Source organism: Danio rerio, chromosome 7 (assembly GCF_049306965.1).
Source record: "Danio rerio strain Tuebingen ecotype United States chromosome 7, GRCz12tu, whole genome shotgun sequence".
Taxonomy (NCBI): Eukaryota; Metazoa; Chordata; class Actinopteri; order Cypriniformes; family Danionidae; genus Danio; species Danio rerio.
Window position 1 is genome coordinate 29,287,501 of NC_133182.1, and position 25,113 is coordinate 29,312,613.

The 25,113-nt window shown below is 35.2% G+C and overlaps 1 protein-coding gene across 10 annotated transcripts in view; it reads right to left on the reverse strand.

The window, feature by feature from the left end:
* Nucleotides 1-25,113, reverse strand: part of herc1 (HECT and RLD domain containing E3 ubiquitin protein ligase family member 1) — an 86,861-nt gene that overhangs the window by 57,292 nt on the left and 4,456 nt on the right. For 8 of the 10 annotated variants that reach the window (XM_073908537.1, XM_073908532.1, XM_073908536.1 and 5 more), the window contains exons 3-23: nucleotides 24,934-25,029; nucleotides 24,285-24,479; nucleotides 21,470-21,781; nucleotides 21,282-21,378; nucleotides 19,421-19,564; nucleotides 18,170-18,297; nucleotides 17,899-18,043; nucleotides 16,843-17,014; nucleotides 15,457-15,591; nucleotides 14,912-15,077; nucleotides 14,715-14,840; nucleotides 14,420-14,632; nucleotides 10,440-10,592; nucleotides 10,229-10,361; nucleotides 9,956-10,147; nucleotides 6,570-6,785; nucleotides 6,122-6,295; nucleotides 4,925-5,039; nucleotides 4,713-4,833; nucleotides 2,690-2,864; nucleotides 1-239 (exon numbers count right to left, since the gene is read on the reverse strand). The exon at nucleotides 1-239 is cut by the window's left edge and continues 44 nt beyond it. In XM_073908537.1, coding sequence (XP_073764638.1) covers nucleotides 1-239; nucleotides 2,690-2,864; nucleotides 4,713-4,833; nucleotides 4,925-5,039; nucleotides 6,122-6,295; nucleotides 6,570-6,785; nucleotides 9,956-10,147; nucleotides 10,229-10,361; nucleotides 10,440-10,592; nucleotides 14,420-14,632; nucleotides 14,715-14,840; nucleotides 14,912-15,077; nucleotides 15,457-15,591; nucleotides 16,843-17,014; nucleotides 17,899-18,043; nucleotides 18,170-18,297; nucleotides 19,421-19,564; nucleotides 21,282-21,378; nucleotides 21,470-21,781; nucleotides 24,285-24,479; nucleotides 24,934-25,029 — 3,447 coding nt within the window. The remainder of the gene's footprint in view (nucleotides 240-2,689; nucleotides 2,865-4,712; nucleotides 4,834-4,924; nucleotides 5,040-6,121; nucleotides 6,296-6,569; nucleotides 6,786-9,955; nucleotides 10,148-10,228; nucleotides 10,362-10,439; nucleotides 10,593-14,419; nucleotides 14,633-14,714; nucleotides 14,841-14,911; nucleotides 15,078-15,456; nucleotides 15,592-16,842; nucleotides 17,015-17,898; nucleotides 18,044-18,169; nucleotides 18,298-19,420; nucleotides 19,565-21,281; nucleotides 21,379-21,469; nucleotides 21,782-24,284; nucleotides 24,480-24,933; nucleotides 25,030-25,113) is intronic. The other 2 variants (XM_073908533.1, XM_021477836.2) reach the window with 1 other exon arrangement.

Consider the following 25,113-nt stretch of genomic DNA (forward strand, 5'->3'; position numbering starts at 1 on the left):
AGGCTGCTGATTTATGTGCTGAGCCAGCGGTGTGCTGAGTGCCAAGAGGAGCATGGCACAGCGGTGGATGACGGCATTGCAGGAGGTGGTGTAAAGATCCTGTCCCTCCTGAGGGGTCGAGCTGTTGCGTCGCTCTGGACCAGGCTGAGGAGGCTCTTCCTGCACGCTCATGCTTCCGGTTCGGTCCCGGTCCCTTCCTCGTGCTGCTTCTCGTGCTGATAGGAAACATTGAAAGATTTCTGTGTCCACCGAGACATGAGACACAGAGCGGCTGGGTTAGGGAAGCAGCCAAAAAGCATGTTAAAACAAAATTGTTCCCTCTGTATCTCCTAAATGTGACAGATGTGGTGGCGCAGAAGAGACTCTGGTATGTTTATTTTGGTTTTGTCCTGTTCTTTATGAGTTTTGGTTTTAATTGTTTTACAGTAATTATGGAACCAATATCCAACTTGACGACAATTTGGCTATTTTTGGATATTTAAATATAATGAACACCTATAATGAACACTCAACAGCAAGCCCTAATGGTTGGCATGATTACAGCTAAAAACATGACCTTTAGCTTTTAGTCATTCAAATGGACCAACTACTTTTTGGAAACCACATGGGGGCTCTTGGGAATCCAGCATTTTTAATTAGTAAATTTTCATCTCTAACATATATATTCATGTTTTATTTATTTTTTATTCATTTGTCCACTTTTTAAAAAATAAATGTTTATGCTACATACAGGTATGTTGTGTGTATATATGTGCTGGGGGGGGTTAATGACAACTATTCTGTACTATTTTTTTCTTCTTTTATTGGTATTGTACGGTTTTTGTTAACTATCTTTTAAATGTTAAATAAAACAAAATATAAAATAAAAATTGTCCACATAATGCTAATGTGTATTAGTGTACACTGTTGTATTAGTGTACACTATATGTGTACACTTGTTTAAAGGGTCACAAAACACCAAAACGCATTTTTTGAGATGTTGACAGTCATAGATGTTACCCACGTTGCTAAGAACATTATTAGGACACAAATAGTTAATTAAAAACTGAAAATTGGTTGCTTTGGCGTTATTTCGAGAAAATTCGTTCTTCCGGTTTGAAAAGAAATTTTTAAGCTATCTCGCGGCAATTAGATTATTGTGTAAATTCCAGCGTGGAGATTGGATGTCTGTACCGGCCGGTAAAATGTGACATTTTTGAGTTTTCAGCATTAATTCATGAGAAACACTTGGTTCGAACCAATCAGTGCACTATTGTGAATGAGGTGCAACTTTATTAATACGCATGTTAGCTTCGATAGCATGGTGACGCAACGATGTTAATCGTATTAATGTGCTATAATGTGTAAAAAACGATCAGGAAAGAAACATTCAAAAAGCAACTTATGTTTGTTTTTTTAGATAAAGGCAAATAATTCAATGACTGATGTCAATGTAAACGTAGGCAATGTTTATCTGCCCTGCATCTGTATTTGTGTTGCCGCTGTGAAAATCAGCGCGTGCATGTACTGAAACTCCCCTTTTCATGCAAACCCTTCCCTCTTTCGTCACTCAAGACTCCCACCTAAACAAAGCTAGACTCACTCACTTTCCAGACTTTTTCTATACTAGAGGTGTGAAAACACACTGCTGAGACAGGGGGGTTTCATGGCCCTTTAAAGGTACGCGTCAAGGTAAATGTTTTTTTTTTTTTTTTTAACAATAAAAAGTTTTTTAACTTTTTTCCTAAGAGGATGCATTTAATTGATCAAAATGATACTGATGTTACAAAATTATTTTATTGTAAATAATATTTAATTTCATAAACATTTAAACTACAAAATAATAAAAATGAAAATGTACTCAGCATTTACCAGTTTCTTTCTTCTGTTGAACAAAAAAAAGGATATTTTGAAGAATGCTGAACACCAGTGAAATTTGTATTAGGGAAAATAATATAACTGTCAATCGGTGCATCTATCAAAATATCTTCTTTTGTGTTCAACAGAAAGAAAAAAACTGTTTAGAAGAGGTGGAGGATGAGTAAATGAGGTAAATATTGTAAAATAGTAAAATAATGCAACCATGGTGATCTAAAAGAAACTGCCTTCAAAAACTTTTCGACAGTAGTGTACAGTACAGTATTGTGTGGTGTATTCAAACAGTGCAATTCACTGAATCACACATCACTGAAGCAATTATTTACAATATCTTAAAAAAAAGGAAACAAATTTAAATCATCTTTATTTATTCTATTCCAAATATGCATGATGTTATTTTGTATGCATTTACTCACATTTCCTCACACTCAATTGATTCTAAACTAAATGAATTTCTTCTGTTGAAAACAAAACAAAATATACTGAAGAATTCTGCCACAGACATCCATGATATGAACAAAATACAATGCAAGTCAATGGGTGTTTTCCTAACATTCTTCAGTATATTTTATTTATTTGTGTTTGGAACAAGTAGAAGGGGATTAAATGACAGACTTTACATTTTGGGATGAACTCTCCCTTTAAAATTAGTTTGTTCCCATTAATTAATTATTGTATAAACTTCCTTGGGGTTTTATAATGACAGTTATGATGTATGTATAACATCAAATTACACAAAGTAACAATTCACTCAATGCCTCTCGAAAGCCTCAGCCAACCTCAGCATAAGCACACATACACGCTTGCCTTGCACAAATGTGTGTGAACTCACTTCCTGCGGTCATGACCTCGTGTTCTCTTTCCTCCTCCTCGTCTTCTTGCTCCTGATGACCCTCTTCTCGTTCTCTCTCTCTGTCTCTCTCCTCCAGTTCAGCCTCCTCATCTATAGTTCGGGTGAAAGAGTGTTCCTGAGGGTCCATCTCCACAGAGTCCACATTATCAGAGATCTGCACACAGGAGGATAAAGGTCTTTATACATTGTCCAGTGTGATTCAAAAGTCAGCATGAAATGATAATAGTCTTTTTTACATTTATATGAAACTTGACCAGACAGTTGTGTTTTGCTATTGGTTCATCTGATTTTAGTGACAGGTTGTCCTGCCCTCATGATATTGAACATATCATTCGAGGAGAGATGCTGTTATAAATTAATTAATTACATATAAATTTACTTTTAAAACCGATAAGCAATAATATGGAGTATGGACAAATAATTCATAATAGAATTATGCATTTTCAATTTAAAAAAATAATAGTAGTAAAATCTGATATCATGGTGACTTAAATTTCTAATAACAAATTTGATCACTTTGTATTTGACTTTTTTCATTTTCAGGACTATTCATTATTATTGACATCATTCAATATTCATAAACAATTTGAACGTGCTTTTCATTAGTGCATCTTTTTTAAAGTTCTAAGAAAAATCTGTTCGAATGTAGTATGAGATGACGATTTAATGATTAAATCATGACAACACAAATTGTTTTGTGAACTACCCCTTTAAAACAACTATGCCAGTTCAAGTGCTTACTGATAAACACTTCAATGAACATGCACCCAATGATTTCACCTATTTAATATATAACTGCAGGTTAGCTATGCTTATATATAATAACTTGAACTGTTAAAAGTTATTAGTAACTAATAAAGTTGTGGTAACTAATAACAGGGTTTCTGCAAAATTCAAAATTTCTGCAAAATTCTGCAAAAAGTCAAATTTAAGACTTAAGACCTCCTATTTAAGACTATCAAGAATTAATTTTTTTAGAGATCTATAGGGCTAAAAGCGAATCATTATTTTAAAATGGTGCGGAAGAATTTATTTTCTTACTTGCCCGATCATAAAACGAACTTTAATTTTAAGTTTAACGAGTTTATTATTAATATTCTCAATAATGAATCACAATTTTGAGGATTTAAACATGTTCGAACACTCATGAAACTTTGCACACGTGCCAGAAGTAGTAAAAAAGTAAGTTTATTATAGGTTTCGGAAATGGGTGTGGAAAAATGGCTCGACAGCGCCACCTATGCACTTTTGACGGAGTGGCCCCTACACATGTACGATAATTGGCACACACATCAAACATGCCAATAGCTACCAAAAAAGTCTGCTATAGCAAAATCTCAAACTCAACATGAACTTCCTCTGCCAGGCAGTAAACCTAGGCGCAAGGTCCCTTTCATCACTGCTTGCACCTTTAATTCTAATTAGTTATTTCTTAGACACACATTTTAAATAACTCATCACAACAAGCAGACCCTATTTGTATACATACTAATAATAAAAAAACAATCTAACAATAAAAACTTTAATAAACTAAATGTATGCAGAGTAAACTATTATTAACAGTTATTATTATTAATTATAAATAGAGTTTTTCTGAAAGTTTTGTTGATATGTATTGTTGGGGATTGGATGAGTGTTGAATTGATTGGGTACCTTTACATAAAAAAAAGGAAAATTAAGACCCGTTTAAAATGATTTGAGATCTACAAGACAATATTTCAGTGAATTTAAGACTCTTTAAGGCCTACATTTAGTTCTTGAAATTTAAGACATTTCAAAACTTTAAGATCCCGCAAATACCCTGAATAACCTTAACTTTTCTGATTTTGATTGAAATACAATAATGTGCACTTTTTGTAGAGCTGCTTTGAAACAATAATTATTGTGAAAAGGGATATACAAATAAACTAGAGTTGAATTGATATTAAAGCACAAGAAGGACACAGCAGAATTAATTACACTCGTTTTTGCATATAGTAAAATTTGTAATGAAAAGTCATACTCTGCGTTCTCTTGATGACGACCGGGTCTGGATAAGTTCCATGTTCTTGCAAGCCAAGAGGCGATTCCGCACCTTATAAACACTGCGATACACTTCTGCCAGCAGTTTACAAGGCTGATATCTGCAGGACGACAGAAAACAAGAGAGAGAGATGCTTTTGTATAGTCAGCATTGTACTATTCTCCACAGTTACTTAGGATATGACTTCATACCTCCCCTCTCCACACGCCTGTCCGAGCAGCCCTGTGTGCTTCAGCAGGACAGCAAGTACAAAACGGGACACCGTGTCTAACAGAGCCTCGTTCGGCAGTGATGCGCTGTCCCAATCTACACAAACAAACACACATACACATATATTTATGAAAAAAAAAACAACAACTGAATGCATAATGCCATTAAAGATGATGTTCTGTACAAATTCAAACTGATAATGCTAATGATGAAATTAGGCTTGTTCATTCTATTAAGGCCAATATAAAGACATCATTAGGTTAGTTTGCCCCATAAAGATCTGGTTTATGACCAGTTGTAACACAACAGTAAATTTTATTGTATAACAACCTTGAGGTAGTAACACTGGAAAAACACAACGCATGGTTGTTATACAATCTGAAACATGACTAAGCTTTAATATTATGTCTGTTTTCAGATAAACAAATAGCTTTAATCAAATGAATAAACAATTGAGGCAAAGCATTAAGATCTGTTGACAACAAGGAACAATAACTATAATGCAGTGTTTGTTTTAAAAATGAAAATAAGGGTAAAACAATTTTCATTGACAATTTTTTTTGTCCAAAACTAATACTAAAAGGAAATACATCATCATGCAATACTGCTGATGAAAAAATACGAGACAAAAATTGGGTCATAAGTAAAAATTTACCTCATTAAAAATATAGATATAATAAATAAAATAAATAAATTAACTGAAAAAGGTAATTAAAAATATTTTTAATTTAAAAAAATACGACAAACATTTTAGTCATTCATAAATCGTTTACCTTAATAAAAATATATAGATATAATAAAACTTAATAAATTAAATGTAATAAACAAACATTTTTTGCTACAATCCACTGTATGCGATGTTGAGACTACAATTGAGAAAGAGTCATCATTTCAAAAACATGAGATTGGTAGAGTTAAACCATAACAGAGTGAAAGTTTATCATCTGCATGTGTTCTTAAGGCCTGTGACTGTCAGGCAAAAGAAATTGAACCATTTGTAACTTTAATAAATATTCATTTGAACTATTTTTACAATGAAGACTATACAGTGCTGTTTTACAAATGACTATTTAATTTCTGTCCCTGAATACTGTTTGACACCCAGAAAACCATAAAGCAATCTTTATTTTACTTTTATATTTGCTATATAAGCCTCAATATTATGTTCCATGTCCTACCCTTGCTGATGGCATAGTCTTGCATGTTTGACCAGAGGCTGTGTGTGGGCTCTTTAGTAGATCCAAGAGCCAAATCCACCAGCACACTCATGTCAGCACGCAACTGACAGTCAAACGGTCTTTGCTCCTCATTTCCACACAGAGCCACCTCCAGCAGAGAGCTAATGCACGCATCTGAAACACACATACACAATTTCTTTTAGCTTGAACATTACCAGTGGCGCATACATCTGTTTATACTTCTATAAAAGTGTGGTCACGTTATAGATGTCACATTTAAACCAAGCAGCTTTTCATCTTCATAAGCAACAACCAGTCATACAATTTCCATAGAAATGTTTGGATTTCACCAGCACAATGTCGTTTTGGACAATTAACTAAATGTACATTTCAAAGAGCAACAATACAGATGACCATAAGACTGAGAAGTATGTATGTGTGTGCATACCAAGCTGTGGTATTTCAGTCTCTAGGCCGTTACTAAAGAGTGGTGTTTTGAGCCAGTGGGTGGTGTGCTGTTCCTCTGCGGAGGGTGCTGCTCCCTGCAACATTCCTCCAAGACAACGTCCCACCAGCAGAGCTGCGGTGCGCTCCAGATCCACCAACCACACCCAGCTCTGTGCCGGTCCTGACACACACACTGGATCAACCAGATCCGGAGAGCCTACAGGGAGAAAACGGCAGGAAAAAAAAAAATTCTAAATGTATGAGTTGTGATTCAAAGAAAAAATCATTCAATTGAATATTACCGTAAAGTTAAAGAAGTTTAACACAAATCAGTCATTTTTGTGTGCAGAGTGACCAATAATGCTAAGCACGCACCACAAGGTTATCCAGCTGTTTTTAGGCTATTTTCCTAAAGGTAGTAATGTTTATCTTATGAGATTTTCTTTGCCTAAATTTGACAGAAAAAACAAAGCTAAATACATGAACACATTATATTCCATATTTGAAGCTGTTATCTAAAAAATTTGCTTACAGTAAGACTTTATTTGGCCGCAGTATCAAACATGACCACCAGTTGATATGCAGTTCTTATGGGTGATTATAAAATAAAAAAGTTATTATAAAAAAGTTGAGGTATATGCAGGGGCGGATTTAACCAATAAGCAAGATAAGCAACCGCCTAGGGCCCCTTGGAATAAGGGGCCCCCGAACAATGCCAAAAAGCCTATTGATCATATGGCTTTTTTTATACAATTTCTATCATATGTTGTAAAATCTGTCTATAATTGTTAAGATTTTCTTTTCAAAACCAGGCCCCCCATGAATAATGGAATGTACCTTCTTGTACTGCACATGCGCGAGGTGTGAGCGTTTGATCAAAGACTCCTCCAGCCAGCGTTGCCAACATAGTGACATTTTAGACCCCTCTAGCGCCAAATTTTAAAAAAAGGGACTAGCGAATGTTTTAGGTGTTATTGGAGATTTTTAAAGACTTTCATGTGTCCGCGCTGTACCATTCCTGACCTTACTCTTCGCAAAGAGCTGCGGGTGACGCCGTAAAGTAGATCTCTCCCCCGCCTCAGAGCACTCAAAGGCTGCACAGTACCACACAGCCATCTCTTGCACCTGCAGTATTGAGAGATCACTCCTCTGTATATCGACAGCAAATGTTTTAGCACCGCGAGCATGCGGTATTTCCCTGGTACAGACAAACCGATCTGCTTCTGCTCAGCCTTAAATGCAATAATTTAAATGGACCGTTTATTATTGTTTTGCTATTGTTCTCAATCACAGAGATTTAAGTGACACCAGTCTGCCAGCGATCAGAGTAAGGGCAGGTAAAGTGTGCAAGAGTGAGAATTGAAAACATTTAGGAAAAAAATAGAAATAAATCAAACAACGAAACGCAGCTTCCTCCGCGATCCTGCTGTCTGGCTGAAACACCTGTCAGATGATGAGCACTGTGAGCTGGTAAGAGATCGAGGGCCTGTTCAAATAAAATTTCCCAGTGAAACGACCGCCGATTAACAAACAGCAATTGCTCAATTCATATGAAAACAGGTGGAAAGATTAGTTTGATGGATAATGAATTAAATTCATTTAAATGTTTTTCTTTATTATTATTATTATTATTATTACTGTTTAAATCTAAATCACAAAAATGGCTAATTAACTGTACATCAGGGTGCCCAAACTCAGTCCTGGAGGGCCGATGCCCTGGAAAGTTTAGCTCTAGCCAAAATCAGACACACCTGGGTTAGCTAATCAAGCTCTTACTAGGCTTTCTAGAAATATCTGTGCAGGTGTGTTGAGGCAACTAGGAGCTAATCTGCAGAACTTGGACACTCCTGCTCTACATAATTTGTGAGCTTCATTCCTTTTAATTTTTTCATTAAGAAGATAAAGGTTTCTTTAAATATTAAAATATATCAAATATGCAAATACAAACATACATCTATGCATGCATACGTAAATAAATACATACAATTTTATATATTTAAAATGCTAGGGCCCCATAACTAGAACTGCTTAGGACCCCCAAATCACAAATTCCACCCCTGGGAATATGAACAGTATTTTTTCCATACTTTTGATAATATTTGTAGAGTAGATGCAAAATTTAAAAAACGTATGGCAAGTTTGATGTTGTTTGATTTGAATTTAGCCTCTAAAAATGTCCAAATAAAATGTACACGCAGAGTGATGTAGCAAATTAATGCTATCAAAAACCAGTAATGGAAACTAGAAATTTTGATACATAATTTGTCACGAAAGCTTTACGTTTAGACTATAACAGTATGGTTTAACAGTGACTACGTTTACATGGACATCAGTAATCTAAATATTTGCCCTAATCTGAATAGGACAATAATATGATTAAGGTGTTTACATGAGCAAAATGTTTTTGAATGTTACTTTTATGACCCCCTTTTACATGTTATAGCACATAATTCGATTAACGTCATTGCGTCACAATGCTATCCACATTTCCTCAGCCAGTTTGATGTAATGTTGATTGTTTCACTTTTAGTTTGTTGACTTTAACTACAGTTTGGCATTTTCACTTTCATTTAGGCCCCCGTGACAAACGAGATACTGGATGCGAGTATGAACTGCGGGAAGAGTGTTGTTTTAATGGAATTTGATACCAGATGCTGTATGGGGAAAAACCTCTGCATTTCACGATGCAGGTGCCTGTGTTCCTTTACTAACTCCTTGGTACAGAGAATAGTATCAAACAGCCGTGTGTATAGACTATCCTGTCAACAAAATGCAGCGAAAATCCTACATGTAATCCTAATAGTTTGATTACGGTGTTTACATGTTTGTACTGCACTTCGATAATGCAACTACAATCGGCATACTCCACATGTCTTAATCCAATTTCTCTTTAGTTCGAAAATGAAATAAGTCCAATTAAGGTAATAATAAAATAAAATTAAAATCGCTGTTTACATTATAAACTCTTAATCAGAGTATTGTCTTAATCATATTAAAATCGGATTATTGGTGTCCATGTAAACATACTCAATGTAACTAAATGATCTCAAAGGTTGAAGGGTGACAGTAAAAGTGTTTTAATCTATAACTTTCCCTATGTAACAAAAAAAATGTCTTAAACCTTTCCAACAATATATAGTTTGCCATGATAAGATTAGGATATTGCAAAAAAAGTTATGTAAACTTAAGCTTCATGGTGACAAGACAGTGACAGTTAAGGGGTTTAAAACTATTTTTGGTTTTAAATGCTTATATTGTTTTGGTCATGGGCAGATGGTTATAGGTGATGGACTAAAAAGGATTTAAATCTAGATCCAGCTCTGAAAACAAAAAAAACAATTCAAACATCTGAAGATTAAACTGAAGAAATGGAAGTGAAAGTCTGACCGTGTAGTGGCCACTGCAGCTCCTGCTCCTCTAGAGGTGTGGCTGCAGGCAGGAGTTTGTTGAGACGGTCCAGCGGGGGAAGCAGGTCCAAGAGGAAGCTGAGCAGAGGTCGTGCCACCCAAACAGGCAACAACAGCAACGACGTCACAATCTGACACAGCATACTGCCCGCTGCTGACATGTAGATCACATCTACACCATCCAGACAGAAGCAAATTTAGCAGGTTCATTAACATTTAAATGGGTGAAGCTTGAACGTGTGCACTCGCATACCCCGCAGCTTCTCACGCACGCTGCCATTCCCAGAGCTTTCTCTAAGAAGGGTTGCAGAGCGATTGAAAATATCAGTTGCGTGAGGAAGTAACAACTGCAGGTGTTTATGAAGAAGTGCCACACTACTGGAGCCCTGAAAAACACACAGACTTCTCAGACTCAATCAAATGAACATGTGGTAATGCGTGTTTGCTTGTGTGTGTGTGTGTACCTCTGTAACACTGTTGATGTGGCAATAGGCCAGCAGTTGTTTCTGCAAAGAGCAGAGCAGTTCATGGAGGTGTGCTGGTTGGCTGCTATCAGATGAAGATGTTCCCTGCAAGATCTTATCACTGTTCTTCTCCAGCTCTCCAAACGCCTGGTCCTTTCCAGTTAACACACAGAGAAATATTGAAGAGCAGGATGATGATCTTGGGCATCAACATAGCTACAATGTTAAGACTGGGTCATAAGATTGAAAGGCAGAGTTTCCACAGGTGTCACCAAGTTACATTTAAGACTTTTAAAGACAATTTTAAGACCATTATGAATGAAATTTTTGACTTTAACAGGGCTAAATGCAAAGGATTTCTTCAAATATCCCAGTTAAAAAAAGATTTTTACTTATCAAAAAAAAATATTAAAATTTAAATCATTTGATAATTTTTGATTTTATATTTTTATTATTATTTTTCAGATATATCCATTCACAAATCCTATAACCCTTACCAACAATAGAACAAAACATAGCTGTCAATTACTTCAGTCTACAATAATGATAATTTAATAGTAAAGATATAGGTCAGTATCCTTAGCAGTAAATAAACGGAAAACTTTTCAGCAAATGTTACTGTAAGAAATGTAAGTAAATGCTATTTTAATTAATGGTTAATTGAGATTGGGATTGTTGGTGATTGTATGGGTGTTAATGGCCAGATTGGGTAGCTACACATGAACAAAGGAAAATTAAGACCTGTTAAAAATATTTAAGAACTACAACACAATATTTCAGTAGATTTTAAACTTTTTTTAAGGCCTAAAATGTAGCTTTTGAGATTTAAGACATTTTAAGACCTCGCGGATACCCTTGAAAGGATTCAAGAGTTACTTAACTGACATGAAATTGTTACATAACTGACATAAAGGTTTTTTACTAGACAAAAGTTCACCCAAAAATAAAATGTTTCTTATCATGTACTTATTACAAACCTGTTTAAGTTTCTTTCTTCTTTTCTTTAGATCACAAAAAAAGACATACTAAAGAATGTTGGAAAAAACATCAATTGACTTCTAATTTCTGTTCCTGCAGTGAATTTCAATGGTTGCTGTTTTTCAACATTCTTCAGAATAATTTGCTTTGTTTTCAACAGAAGAAAAAAAATACATAAAATGTTTAGAACCATAAGAGGAAACAATCAATTTTTCAGTTAATTTTCAGGTCATTTTTGAGTGAACTTTCCCTCATGCGGTTAATGCACCTTGACAGCGAGATGTATATCAGAGGTTGCATGCAATATACAGCTTATGCAATATGCAATTTATCTTCTCAAATCAGTTCACATTCACTCAAAGCAGGGTTTACATTGATAAAAGCATAATGTGAATCACACTGACAACATGATTCTGCATGCCTCTGTCCTCAAAAACATACTAATGGGCCGATAAAGAAAATATAGAGTCGTCTTTGTAGGTTGTATGCAAAAAATAAAAGGAAAGCACATCGATTAACAAAACAATCTAAATGTTATAATAATTGTAATAATACTAATAATTCCTTACATTTATATAGCACTTTTCTAGACACTCAAAGCACTTTACACAATGGGGGCATCCACCCCCAGTGTGCAGCATCCACCTGGATGACGCGAAGGCAGCCATATAACACCAGCCTCATATCACAGACCAGCTGATTACTGTAGAGGAGACAGAGTGATGAAGCCAATTATGATATGGGGATAGTTAGGAGGCCATGATGGACAGAGGCCAGTGGGCAAATTTTGCAGTGCTGTGTGGGTCTGTGTAAGGTACGCTCGCTTATGTTTCTGTGTTATAATTTGTTCCATGTGTCTGAACCAATCCAAATAACTGTAAATTCAATATGGTTTAAAAGTTTATCATTCCTTTTTGGGGAAAAAAAGAATAGGTTAACAAGTCGTGCGAAATACATTTTGTTAAATGAGTGTTCAGAAACATTAGATAAGTGGATGAGCGCCGCTTTTTGTATTTTTGTTTATTAGTTTAGGGAGTGTACTTTATTGGCATCGCATACGCTGAAGATTTCGGTTTCTTTTTCACATTTCTATTCTCTTTAGTAAGTTTAGAGGGGATCTTGTGTTCTAGTTTATGTGGTTGCTGGTTTTGTTAAGTTCTTTGCTTTGGCGCCACTCCAGTTCCTTTTCCCCCTGTTACTTTTGACTTGATTACATTTCTGAGATTGCTTTTATTTATTTTCAAATGCACTGTACAAAGCTCATACATGCTCTTTTGTTGGCTTAATTTGTTTATTCCTTTATAAGGAAAAATTATTAAGCGTTAAGATTGTCTGTCCTTGTTTTTTCCATCCATTTTCATTAGTAATAATATAATTTTCTAAATGTGGGTTTTTGAAAATGAACTTCTAAGTTAAGTGAAATATCCAGCTAAGGCTTAAATCTGAAAGTGCACCATGTTTAAAACTATTGATTCATCTATAAGAGCCGACTCACACTGGTTCGAATGAATCGCCTCTGTAACAAGTCTTTAGCCGTGTCAGCGTGACATCAATACGCAACTTAAGCCTATTTGTTGTATGCGCAGAGCCGGGAAATTTGAAACCCCCTACCCCGCCCACAAACACAGTGGAAAGAAGAAGAGGAAAACAAACACTGTAGCAGATCCCGGTTGAATTAAATCGCAATGACGCTGTGCTCTGAAGCATGAGTGAAAGTTAGTGTTATTTTCCCTCCCCAAAGATGAGGCTGTGAAGAATCAGTGGTTGAAGTATATTTTTACAAAAATACCTCAGCATTATAGCCCTAGTTTTGTGCTGTGTTCCCATCATTTTTCTGACGAGTGCTTTAGCAATCTACACGCTTACAACAGGGAATTTATCGGCCATTTGTTAAAGGAAAAATCAGAAAAGACTATATGGGACTCTGTCAGAGCTTGACAGGAACTTTACAGTACACAATTCATGGATCAGTTTCTTCCTCCATTTCACAAGTTTAAGTAAATGTGATTAAAATGGTTGCCTCCTTGTTTTCTTTAGCTTGTAATTATGTATTTAATTGTGTTTTATTACTTCTAACCACTTGCACTGCATCAGATTAACTCTTTATATTCTTATATCGTGTCTAAAACCACGTTGACAACGCGACGGATGCAACTTTGTTTACTGATTTAATGTGTTTGTGAGCTTGTAATCTACTGCTGTTTGTCGTTGCTATGACCACCATCAGCTGTTTCTACACACGTGTGGCGGTCAAGTTTTAAATTAGTTCGGCTTTTGCTACTGTGTGGATTAATATTAAATGTGTGTCACTGTTTTTTCATTATGGTTAAGAATAGAGAAATATGCTGCTGCACTCCTCCATTGGGCTCACACATACACTCTGAACTCTAACTACTTCAACACTGTTGATAAGCCGTGGTGGGCATTTATCTGTCTCACACTGAATGCAGTCAACCAATCACAACGGACTAGGCCATCGGAACAATCAGCACAGATTAGCATCGTGCTAAGAAGGGGTTTGAAAAGAAATTAATCACTGAACGAATAATGGGAGTCATTAAAATAATTCTGGTAAAAAATGGCATATTATAAGACAATAAACATGTTGTTTGACCTTGCATGCATATCAGCCTGTTGTTGGAGACCCCGAATTCCAAAATATGACCTTTTATAATGCATAATAGGGGCTCTTTAATTAAGTTTTGAAATGATAGTTCACCAAAAACTAAACAAATTTACATTCCTTATTTACTCTCAATTTTCCCACCCTTTATTCATCCACATCCATAATAGTGGGAAAAGGTAAATCGCTACCAGATTCCAACATTCTTCAAAATATATCCTTTTGTGTTCAACAAAAAAAAAACTAATTTTTCTTCTTGGAACGAGTGGTGAATTTTCATTTTTGGAGGAACTTTCCCCTTAAAGAAACACATTTGAGTAAATGCTTATTTAACATATACATGTAAATCATAACTAAGAAACCTCTGCCAAGAACTGACCGTGTAAAAGCCCAGGTTCCTGAGTAGAGTTTTCATGAGGATCTCTGCCAAATGTGTGTCAGGATGAGTGTCAGAGTGAGTGCCAGGCACATGTGTGGAGTCGGAGGGCTGAGCGGGAGGTTCAGAGGCATCTGGAGGACAGCTGTACCCCAGCAGAGACGCCACATGAGTGTGATCCTGCAGACTAGTGAGGATTATGTCCAGCTGCATCCTCTGTGACAAAAGAAAAATACACATTGAACTGTCCAAGACGGATGCTTTTGTAAATTAACTTCTAATCTTTATAAACAGGCACCTGTCCTTTGGAGAGGCTCTCCCAGCGATCTGGTCCTTGAGGAAGGAGTGAATGCAGTAGCTCCATTCTCTCTCTCAGAGGAGGCAGCAGCATTGTTGCTCCAACAGACAGAGTCTCAATGACAGCCTGCAAAACACAAACATAGATCAGAGAAAAATGCAGGCCACAGTAACAAATATGTGAAAAACAACACAAACCTCCTGGATTTCATCTGGCACCGACGCGTCCATCAATCGGAAAAGCAGATTGCGAAGTGGACGTGCTTGTCGGCCCAAGATGCTGGTGGCGACGCCCCCTGCCAACGCTAGAGCAAGGTGATTGGATAAGAGCCGTAGACATAGCTTTAAGAAGTTATGATGCTCCCTGTTGGCAACAACAACAAAAAAGAACACAATTTACTCCTCCAATTGAGCAAGGCAACACATTTATTATTTAATTTAATATTAATAAAATTAAATTAGCAGCAGCAATTCTCAAGTGATATTTAATGTGCTGAAAAAACCTAATAGGCCCCAATTATCTAAGTTTTAGTCATGTCAGGTGACATATTGAATTATATGCAGATAAAAAATTAGCTGTGAGGGATATACATACATCTTTACAACCTGAAGGACCGTATAAGCCTCCCACATCATCTCAATTGAACTTTATTAAGCTTAAGTCCTGAAAGACGTGTCACCAACTGAACATTAAATATGCTGCTACCATGACTAAAGCCAATGGTGGTTAGCAGAATACACACTTGGAAGATGGAAAAGGCAGAGGTGGGATCTCATTGTTGATGCCGTCACAGTATCGTTCCAGAAACGAGCGGAGGTGAGAGAAAGTGCTTTCTTCCAGGTCCACACAGTACGGCCGATGCCAAGCTACCACTTGCCTGTAAAAACATACACAAGATTCTAGGCTGCAAAAACTAATTGATAAAATTAATAATCAAATGGGTCAATGAATGCTATCGATTAGTTGGGCTGCTCACACACAGTCAATCAAGGGAACAGAACTTATTGTTGGGACACAGGGTTAGAAGGTAACCAGCTCACCTAATGTTTACTCTTGTAATGTTTATGTTATTTGGTAATTAATAACCCACACATTTTCAAAGCAGAATAAAGTTATCTGACTTCAGCATTGTTTTTCAGATAAACAAAAATGTTCAATTAGCATGTTTCTTAAATATTTACAAACATATTATGCTATTTTTATGAATCAGAAGAGTAAAAAAAACTTAAGTACAGCACCTTTAAATGCCTCTAAGAAGACAGTAACCTGCCTGCTATGCAAGACTAAGGCTATGCTTTTGTGGCATGGAAGTAGCCTACCACAATAATCTTCATTGTGTCAAAATGCTATAATTTAGCAAATTACTATAGCAAAACGCAAATGCTTTTGTTTATGCTGTTTGCTAACTACGGGACATTCGTGTAAGATCAGTTCAGCTGTGACTTGCGAGCATCACATTGAGTAATCATCTCAAAAGCTGTAGTGATAATTAATTAAATGGCGCTACTTAAGAGCTACACATTGTACGTTTACCCATTTCATCTGATTTCTACCTTTCTTGTTTTAAAAAATAAATATTTGTTGTTTATTTATCATTTACAATTTGGATATTTCTACAAATTCTGCTGCTTAATATCTGATTGTTAGCAAGTTTATGTCCTGGTTTCATAATGTGAATGTAATAGAAGTGCAAAACTTGCTTTGCTTTTTATTTATTTATATTTTGGATATTTAAAGAAGTTTTACTGTATTAAAACAAACTTAGTTTTTCATTTAAAGTTTCAAATGTCAAAATTAAAGCTCAATAAACTCTGTATGCAGCTTTTGTATTTTTTTTAAATGTATACTTTTATACATCCATTTGTTTTATCGGATTAATCAAAAAAAATAAAAAATCACTATCACTATCAAAAAATTCATTACTTACCGCCCTAGTTAAGTCATACTTCGTATTTTCATAGCACTTTATGCAATATAATATACAGCTACCCAGAAAAAAAAATCAGTTGAGCAAATTTTAATTAAATTTTATTTTTACCAAGAAACCCATGACAAAGTGACAAAATTAAAAAATATTCATAAGAAATCAGACACAGTCGTGGGGAAAGGGTTCAACAGAACTGCTAACCTGTCTCTTGGGAGGGCAGTCCAAGCCAGACTGTGGGAGGTGCCAGCAGAGATCTGCTGAATGGCCACTCCATCTAAACCAATCACCTTTTTAGGTTTGGTGATAGGGCCGGTGGAATTCCCTTGACCGCACTGACCCATGGAGTTATTTCCCCAGGCATAAACTTCATTGTCTGCAACAGAAATATACACATGAACATTTTCAAATGCAAGCGCAACTATTCAACATTTGAGAAACTAGAATGAACTCAAAAGCACAGGACATTTTTTGTCCATACACATAAATGGCAAACGTTCAGTACACCGCGTCAAATTGTCTGTGACATCATTAGTGAGGCCCCCTCGCTTCACCTTATCTGAGTCTGAGTCAGCACATACCCTTCTGCTACTAATCTGACCCCGCTCTCTCTCTCTCTCTCTCTCTGCTATCTCCATATACAGTTCAACTCTTACAGTACTGCCCAAAAAGCAGCACTCACAAAACCAACAGCACCTAATCTCTAGCCTTTGATTATTGACTTTACAGTAGATATCTTTAAAGTGCAGAAAAAGCTGGAAAAAATGAAGAATTTATAAGGATGCAACATACAAACCTACATGTAATAATCTATTTTAAAAATGTATGTTTTGAAAGCATTGACTGCAAATGTCTACTTTAATGTTTCAAATAATATTTGTGAAAATAAAAAAAAAAAGGTCAAAAAAAGTATTCATTCGAATTTAGCATAACCTCTATACATACATGTAAAAAATTCAACCCGTTCTTATTAATACTTTTAATTAAATCATACAATGTAATTCACTGGAAAATATAAGATTCCATGGGATTTTTCATTTAAAAATAAATAAAACCGGCAAAATTTCTAAATAAAATTCAATTAGTCACCTAGCCCCATACTGGAACATCTTGATCTCTTGTTGCAATATTGAGCAATGTTATTATTTTACCAACTACTTAAGAATTTGCGTCTTTGGCACTGATAAGAAAAAACAGATGCAGGTCACGGTAGCATGACCAGGGCCCTCAGAGGGTTAAAAAACCTTAAGTGATTCTTACCATGTGATAAAGCGAGGCAGTGACTGTCTCCTATAGAGATGTCCACCACTCTGGTTGTGGCAAGTTCCTCAATCAGTTTTGGCCTTAAAGCTGTGGCCTCCGATGAACCACAGCCAAGACACGCACCACAGCCCCAAGCGTACACCTGCACAACAGTATCATAAATAATGGCGTTTATAATGAATACACACAGTACTGAACTCCTGACTGCCTCACTTTCTACAATCCATCATCAAAGCATAATAAACTACAAGTTAGTAATGCGTCATACCTGACCAGTAGAGGTGAGAGCCAGAGATGACTGACTGCCAGCACACACTTTGCGTATGAACATTCCCTGCAGAGCCTCTACCACCTTGGGTTTATACACTCGATTGGTGTCACCATGACCCAGTTTCCCTACAGAGAAGCAACTTTATAATTATAATATGTTGGCAAAGCAGATATGGTAATTCAAGAAGGGTTTTGATAGCAAAAGGCGAATTATAACATAATCTAACAATATAACTTAATATTATATAACAATATAATGTATAACGTAATAAAATATAACGTAATATAATATAATATAAAAGTAAAATAGTATAACGTAATATAATATAATATAAAAGTAAAATAGTATAACGTAATATAATATAATGCAATATAATATAACGTAGTATAGTATAATACAATATAGCATAATGTAATATAACGTAATAATATAACGTAGTATAGTATAACGTAATATAGTATAACATAATATAACTTAATATAATATAACGTAACATAACGCAATTTAGCATACCGTAATATAATATAACATAATACAATAAAACTGTAACATAGTATAACTTAATATAATATTGCATAATATAAAATAATATAATACAACAAAATAGAACATAACGTAATATGGTATAACATAATATAATGTAATGTAATATGATGCAAAGTAATATAATGTAACGTAATATAGTAATGTATTATAGTATAACGTAATATAATGTAACTTAATGACGTAATATAGCATAATATAACATAACGTAATATATAATATAATATAACATAATATAACATAATACAATATAACTTAATATAGTATAACGTAATAATATAATGTAATGTAATATAATATTATATTGTAATAAAATATAACATAGTATAACGTAATATAATATAACATAGCATAATATAACATGATACAACAAAATATAATACATTGTAATATAGTATAACATTTTATAATGTAACAAAATATATTTTAACAATATAATGTATCGTAACGTAATATAGTTTAGCGCAATATAGTGTAACATAATATAATGTAACAATGTAAAGTAACGTAATATAGTATAACGTAATATTGTAACAATATAGATTATCTTAATATAGTATAACGCAATATAATGTAATGTAATATAATGTAACGTAATATAATATAATATAATGTAATATAAAATAGCGTAATATAGAATAACGTAATGCAGTATAACGCTATATAATATAATATAATATAATATAATATAAATACTTTCCTCACCATTGTCTCCACCTCCAAAGGACCAAACTGTGCGTCCATCTTTGGACAGAGCAATGGTGTGGGAGCTTCCACAGGACACCTCACCCACATTACTGATGTCTTTAACTAGTGTGGGAATGTTCCTGCTGTTGCTGTCACCATGACCTATAATTGCAGACATATGCAATCAATGAAGAGATACATCATTTAAAAAAAATCCTAAGGAAAAAAACTAGTTTTTGGTAGGGATGGTTGAATGAGACACTGAATAGGGGCAATCACTTTGCTCGCGTAACAGTAGCTCCAAACACTGACTATACAATGGTTGCAACAAAAAGACTATCACCCATGTGAATCGCGTGAGTAAACTGTACAAATAGAAGTTGCACCGCATCTGTATGTATTTTAGCTGCTGTGACGCAAGCGCACTGATCACTCATGCTACAACATTCATCTCCTCACGTGTTGTAGCTGCAGTATGTATAACTCAGGATGTATGTTTTATGTGCATTTGCCTCTGCTTGTAAACTCATAAACAAACACTTGCGAAGAGTTCTTGAGATTGGCCAGATCAGGGACTACCGATCGAGTCACTAAATGTGATTATCAGCCGATACCAGTCTCCGGCCAATCGATAAGAGCATCCCTAGTTTTTGGACATGCTTATAAAGAGATAGTTCACTCAAAAGTTTGAAATCTGTCATCATTTACTCTCCCTTCACTTGCTCCAAAACCTTTATGAGTTACTTTTTTTCTGTTAAATACAAAAAAAGTTATTTTGAAGAAAGCTGAAAACCTGTAACTATCGACTTTCATTGTATTTGTTTTTTCTACAATGTCAATGGTTAAAGGTTTTCAGCTTTTTTCAAAGGATCTCCTTTATTGTTCAACAGAATAAAGAAACTTAAAGATTTGGAACCACTTAAGGGTAAGAAAATTTGAACTTGGGTTGAACTATCCCTTTAAGGCTCAGAAAATACAAAATTCATATATAAATTTTTTTTATTACTCTTTGACGTAAGATATACATTCTGAATATATAACTATTTAAAAAAAAATTGTGTGTTTTTTTGGTACGAGGTATTAATGGATGGACTATCTTTAAGAGTCAAAATTTTTATTTATATTATAGATAGAAAATTATCTACAAAATTATAGCTAGGACTTCCCCAAGTAATACTCCAAATCTCAGAATAGCAATTCATGAGCTCTTAAGGGCCAAGGTGTTTTTTTTTTTTTTTTTTTTTTTTTTTTTTAGGGGTTTCAGCTTTATTTAATTGGACAGTAGAGAATTGACAAGAAAGCATGGGAGTAGAGATAGGGGAAGGATCTGCATAGGACAAGGCGGAATCAAACTTGGGTCGCCGCGAGCACCGGAGTGCATGTGTTGACGCACTAACCACTACATCACCGGCGAGGCCCAAGGTGTTTTTTTACATGCATTTTTTATTTCTCTTTGCTATTTGGGCTTATGGAACCTAATTATGGTAAAAACCTAAGTATCATCTTTTGATATGATGTATTTTTAGAGAAAAATGATGTCCATATGTGGACTCGCGGTTCGAATTTACATAAAACACTTTTTCCTGACTGCTTCATAATGCATATTTAACAGAGTTTTTTTTTTAACATGTTTTGACTATCAGAGAGAAAAAACATCATTTTCTTCCCATTTTGGACAGTTAAAAATAGTGTTTGGGACATTCCATATGCTGCAAAACAGTTGCAGGATGACACTGCATGTCTGTAACTAAATATAAAACATTCAAATAGCCACTTAAGAGCTAAAATGTGCTATACACGTATGTGGCCACTAAGCCCTAGGAGGTTAATATACATTTAAATATCTTAAACTAAAGTATATGGACAAAGAGAAATATACCTAATCGCCCAAAGTCACCCTCTCCCCAGGTGTAGAGCTCTCCATCCTCACTGACAGCAGCACTGTGTCTGTAGCCTGCAGAAACACAAACCACCACCTACAAACACACAGCAGAACACATTAATCAAATAAAACACACAGATCTGCTCTGAGAGCCCAAAAAAGTAATGTGAAGCATTACTGCATACCTTTCCTTGTAGAGGCCCCTGGATCAGTTTGGGGTATTTCTGAGTAGAGCTGTTTCCGTGACCCAGTTTGCCATAGTCTCCATCGCCCCAGCTGAACACCTCACCCTCACTAGTGAACGCTAATGTGTGGCCGTCTGAGCCTTTGGATGATGAAACTTTCTTAATGGCGCGGTGAGGTTCGAAGGTCAGCTTCTTAAGAGTGGACTGGTTGTTTGAGTCTCCCAGTCCGAGGCGACCATAACTGCCCTTTCCACATGCTCGAACTGACCCATCAGAGGAGATTACGAACGTGCAGTACTGGCCGGCTTCAATCTGAAAAACAGGAGGTCAGAAAATGTCCATTCCTGGCATGAATAAGTATACTATTGTTTTATAAATAACTATCCTGTTTAACCTCACCAGTCACAATGTCTATTTATTTATTTCTGGAAGCTTGTTGTTGGCTTTGGGTATGAAATTAAACGTTTAAAGGCTAAGTTTGTCATGTTCAAGATTGAAAATCTATTGCTGATGAGAGACAAGAATGATGCGGCACACAACGGCTTTATTTTGCCACAGTAGAAAAACTCCGATCATGAGCCTGTGGGCAAGAAGCAGCACTGATTTATCATAATAAACATAATACACAAAGTTTTTACTATATTTCTGCTTTGTGCAGTCTCATAAAATGCAAAACACAGAAAACCATCTTTGGTATTTCCCTGTTTTCTATAAAAACAAAGCAGAAATCAAGGGTATGTGACACTAGTTAAAGTTGCTTATTTCTCTAAATTTCTACATTCCTTGAAACAATGTAATACACAAGTCAGCAAAATAAATAACACTGTTCTATTGGTTTTTAAACATTTTAATGCAAACATCTGACATATTGGGCCTATAAATGAAATAATAGATTATTTTAAAATCAAAATGCATCAATATCGCATGACCAAATCAGTTTATACTTAATAATTATTATGAACGGTAGTGTAACATATCATGTAATCTCAATTGAAAACAATTATATTGCAATGCAACCTGACGGGTTCAGCTTAATTTCTATCATTTTAGATGAATGGCCATGTGATGCAGGTCATTGTTACAACATCAAAACCCATCCCTGCAAAGGTGAAACAAATGATGACGGAAAAGTCAAAAAGAGTGAATTTTGCGAAGTGGGAAAATGTACAGCAAGCTGACAAGGAAAATGACGTGGTCCCTCGCTACATTGAAACTCATGAAAAATGAAAGGGATGTTCTTGGCTGGTGGAAGATAAACAAACAATCCTACCCAAAACTTGGAAAATTAATCAGATCAGTAGTACTATGCATCGCGGCTAGAAGCAGCAGCAGTGAAAGGATCACCCTAAAGCCATCTACAGTGGATTCAATAATGCTCCTCGCAAAAAACACGTTTGCAAAGCCAAATCTTGGAGAGTAAAGAATTTTTAAATTATAACTAAATATTGTTCAATCATAAATGCATATTGTAGACAGAGTATATAAGCTAATATTGGCATTATTCTTTAATTATACACTGTAAAAATCTAAAATGCTGTTTTGGTCAATCTGAAATGCTTTTTTTTTTTTTTTTTTTTTTGGCAGGGACAGTGTACATTAATTAGCATTTCTGCAATTGCACCAGAATTAGAAAGAAGGCTATTTTTCATCTGTTGTCCCTGAACAATCTACAAAAAACAATACAAGAATAATACAATCTATCAAACATAGTTAAAAAGTACTAAAAAAGACAAGGTTATGTAGATGTTAATAAGAAATGAATATTTACAAATTAAACTAAAACACCAATAGAGAGTAATAGAGATGAAAATAGTTGACACATTTAAACAACAAATCATTAAGATGGTAGGTATAAATGGAAACATGCTAGGTTAATTCTAATAGGAATGATGACACATCTGCTTCTCTATAAACCATGTTTTTAACCGTTTTTTAGCCTTAACTGTTTCAATATTAGTATTGTTATATTATTAGTGACCTCCAGAATCAACAGCGTCTGTGCTCCATGTCTCACCCCTTTAAACATCACCGCGCGTTCACTGCATGTCAGGATTGCCATCTGAGGCACAAGTCATTTATTAAATGGAGAAAAGATTCACTCAGCTGTATTACTGTTGATATTTGGCACCAGTTAATCAGGAATAGATTACTTTGTTCTCTTTGACTCGTTGGATGAAAACGCTGCTTTATTGCAAGTCTTTGTGCAAAACTGGAATATCGCATAAAAGTTCATTTACATTTTTGAAAACATAGCCACAGTCGACTTAAGGCTGGATTGTGAAGAGAAGTGGCGAAACAAATCCTGCAGAGCCTTTATCTTAATTTCGTTATTGCCAAATACAGTCATAATTTAGAATTTATTTTAATTTGGTAAGAAAGCCTTATTTTTATTGGTGTGTTGGCCAATTTAACTGCTAAGTGTATGTACCTTGGCCTATTTAGAGTGCTGAGACGTTATCATGTTACAGAAGACTTATTTTATTTCTTTGTTCCAACTTCTAAGTGGCATATACATTTGTTATGAATAAATTATGTTAAAACACATATAAACGACTTATTCTTGAAAAAAGGTGAAAGAGCTGTGTGCATGTTCACATCTTAATAATGTCTGGCTGTAAACGGGTTCAGGCTTTTAAAAAGCTGTCAATCAAAATGTACTTGTTGGGCTCAGGCCTAGCTTTTATGGCCCGTTTACAGCTATAATGCAATTCTGACTATGCTATGCAAGACATAAAAAGCATAAAACCGAATTCAACTAACGTAAAAATCAAAGGAAGAATGAAAAAAATAAGAATAATCTGAGGATGCTTTCTACCGTTTGTGCATCACTGAAGCTGGGAGCAAGTTTGGGCTGGAGGATCTTCTCTTGAGTTCCCTCTACAAGCTGATGGCTGCTGTTGCTGCCCCACACATAGACCTCGCAGGTCTCAGATACCATGGCTGCTTCACCTGCCTGGATGCTATCCGGACTCGCACATGTTCTTGAGTAGTCTGAGGCCATGCGGCACACCTGTGACATCAGGACAACTGATTAATTAAAATAAAAACTGGTATGATTTATCATTCAAACAATCTATTTTTTTGATACAGCAAAATAGACTGGAAAACTGGATTCAGGAGAACAAAAGAATTGCTCACAACAGTAATAAAAAGATAATGAAGTGAAAGGAAAACATCTGACAATTGTTTTAGAATGCAAGGCAAATTTTAAAGAAAAAGTTAAGAATTCAGAAAATTTGAAAATAATTAAGATAACTTTAAAATTCTCTCATTATTTAGATTTGCTAGATTAATTAAGAAGTGGGTTTCAGCAAAATGTAAATGTTCATTTTACTTTATATCCTAATGTTTTTTCAGGATATACAGAATGTTAGTTTCTGTTTCTTTCACTTTAAATGGTACTTTTTACAGTAAAAATAAAATTGTTTTTATACAGTTGTTTTACATATTTATAACCATGTTACCTCCTCAAACAGGCAAAGTGCAGCTTCATATAAGGAACAAAGGCCATCAGCAGTGCGGGTCGGTTCTCTCCACTGGCTCCGGTCAGCAGAAGAACCCTAAAATCACCACACAACCAGTCGTTTAACAATATCATTTGTGAAAGCAGATTGGTTTCTGTGTTTGAGAGTTTCAATCAGCAC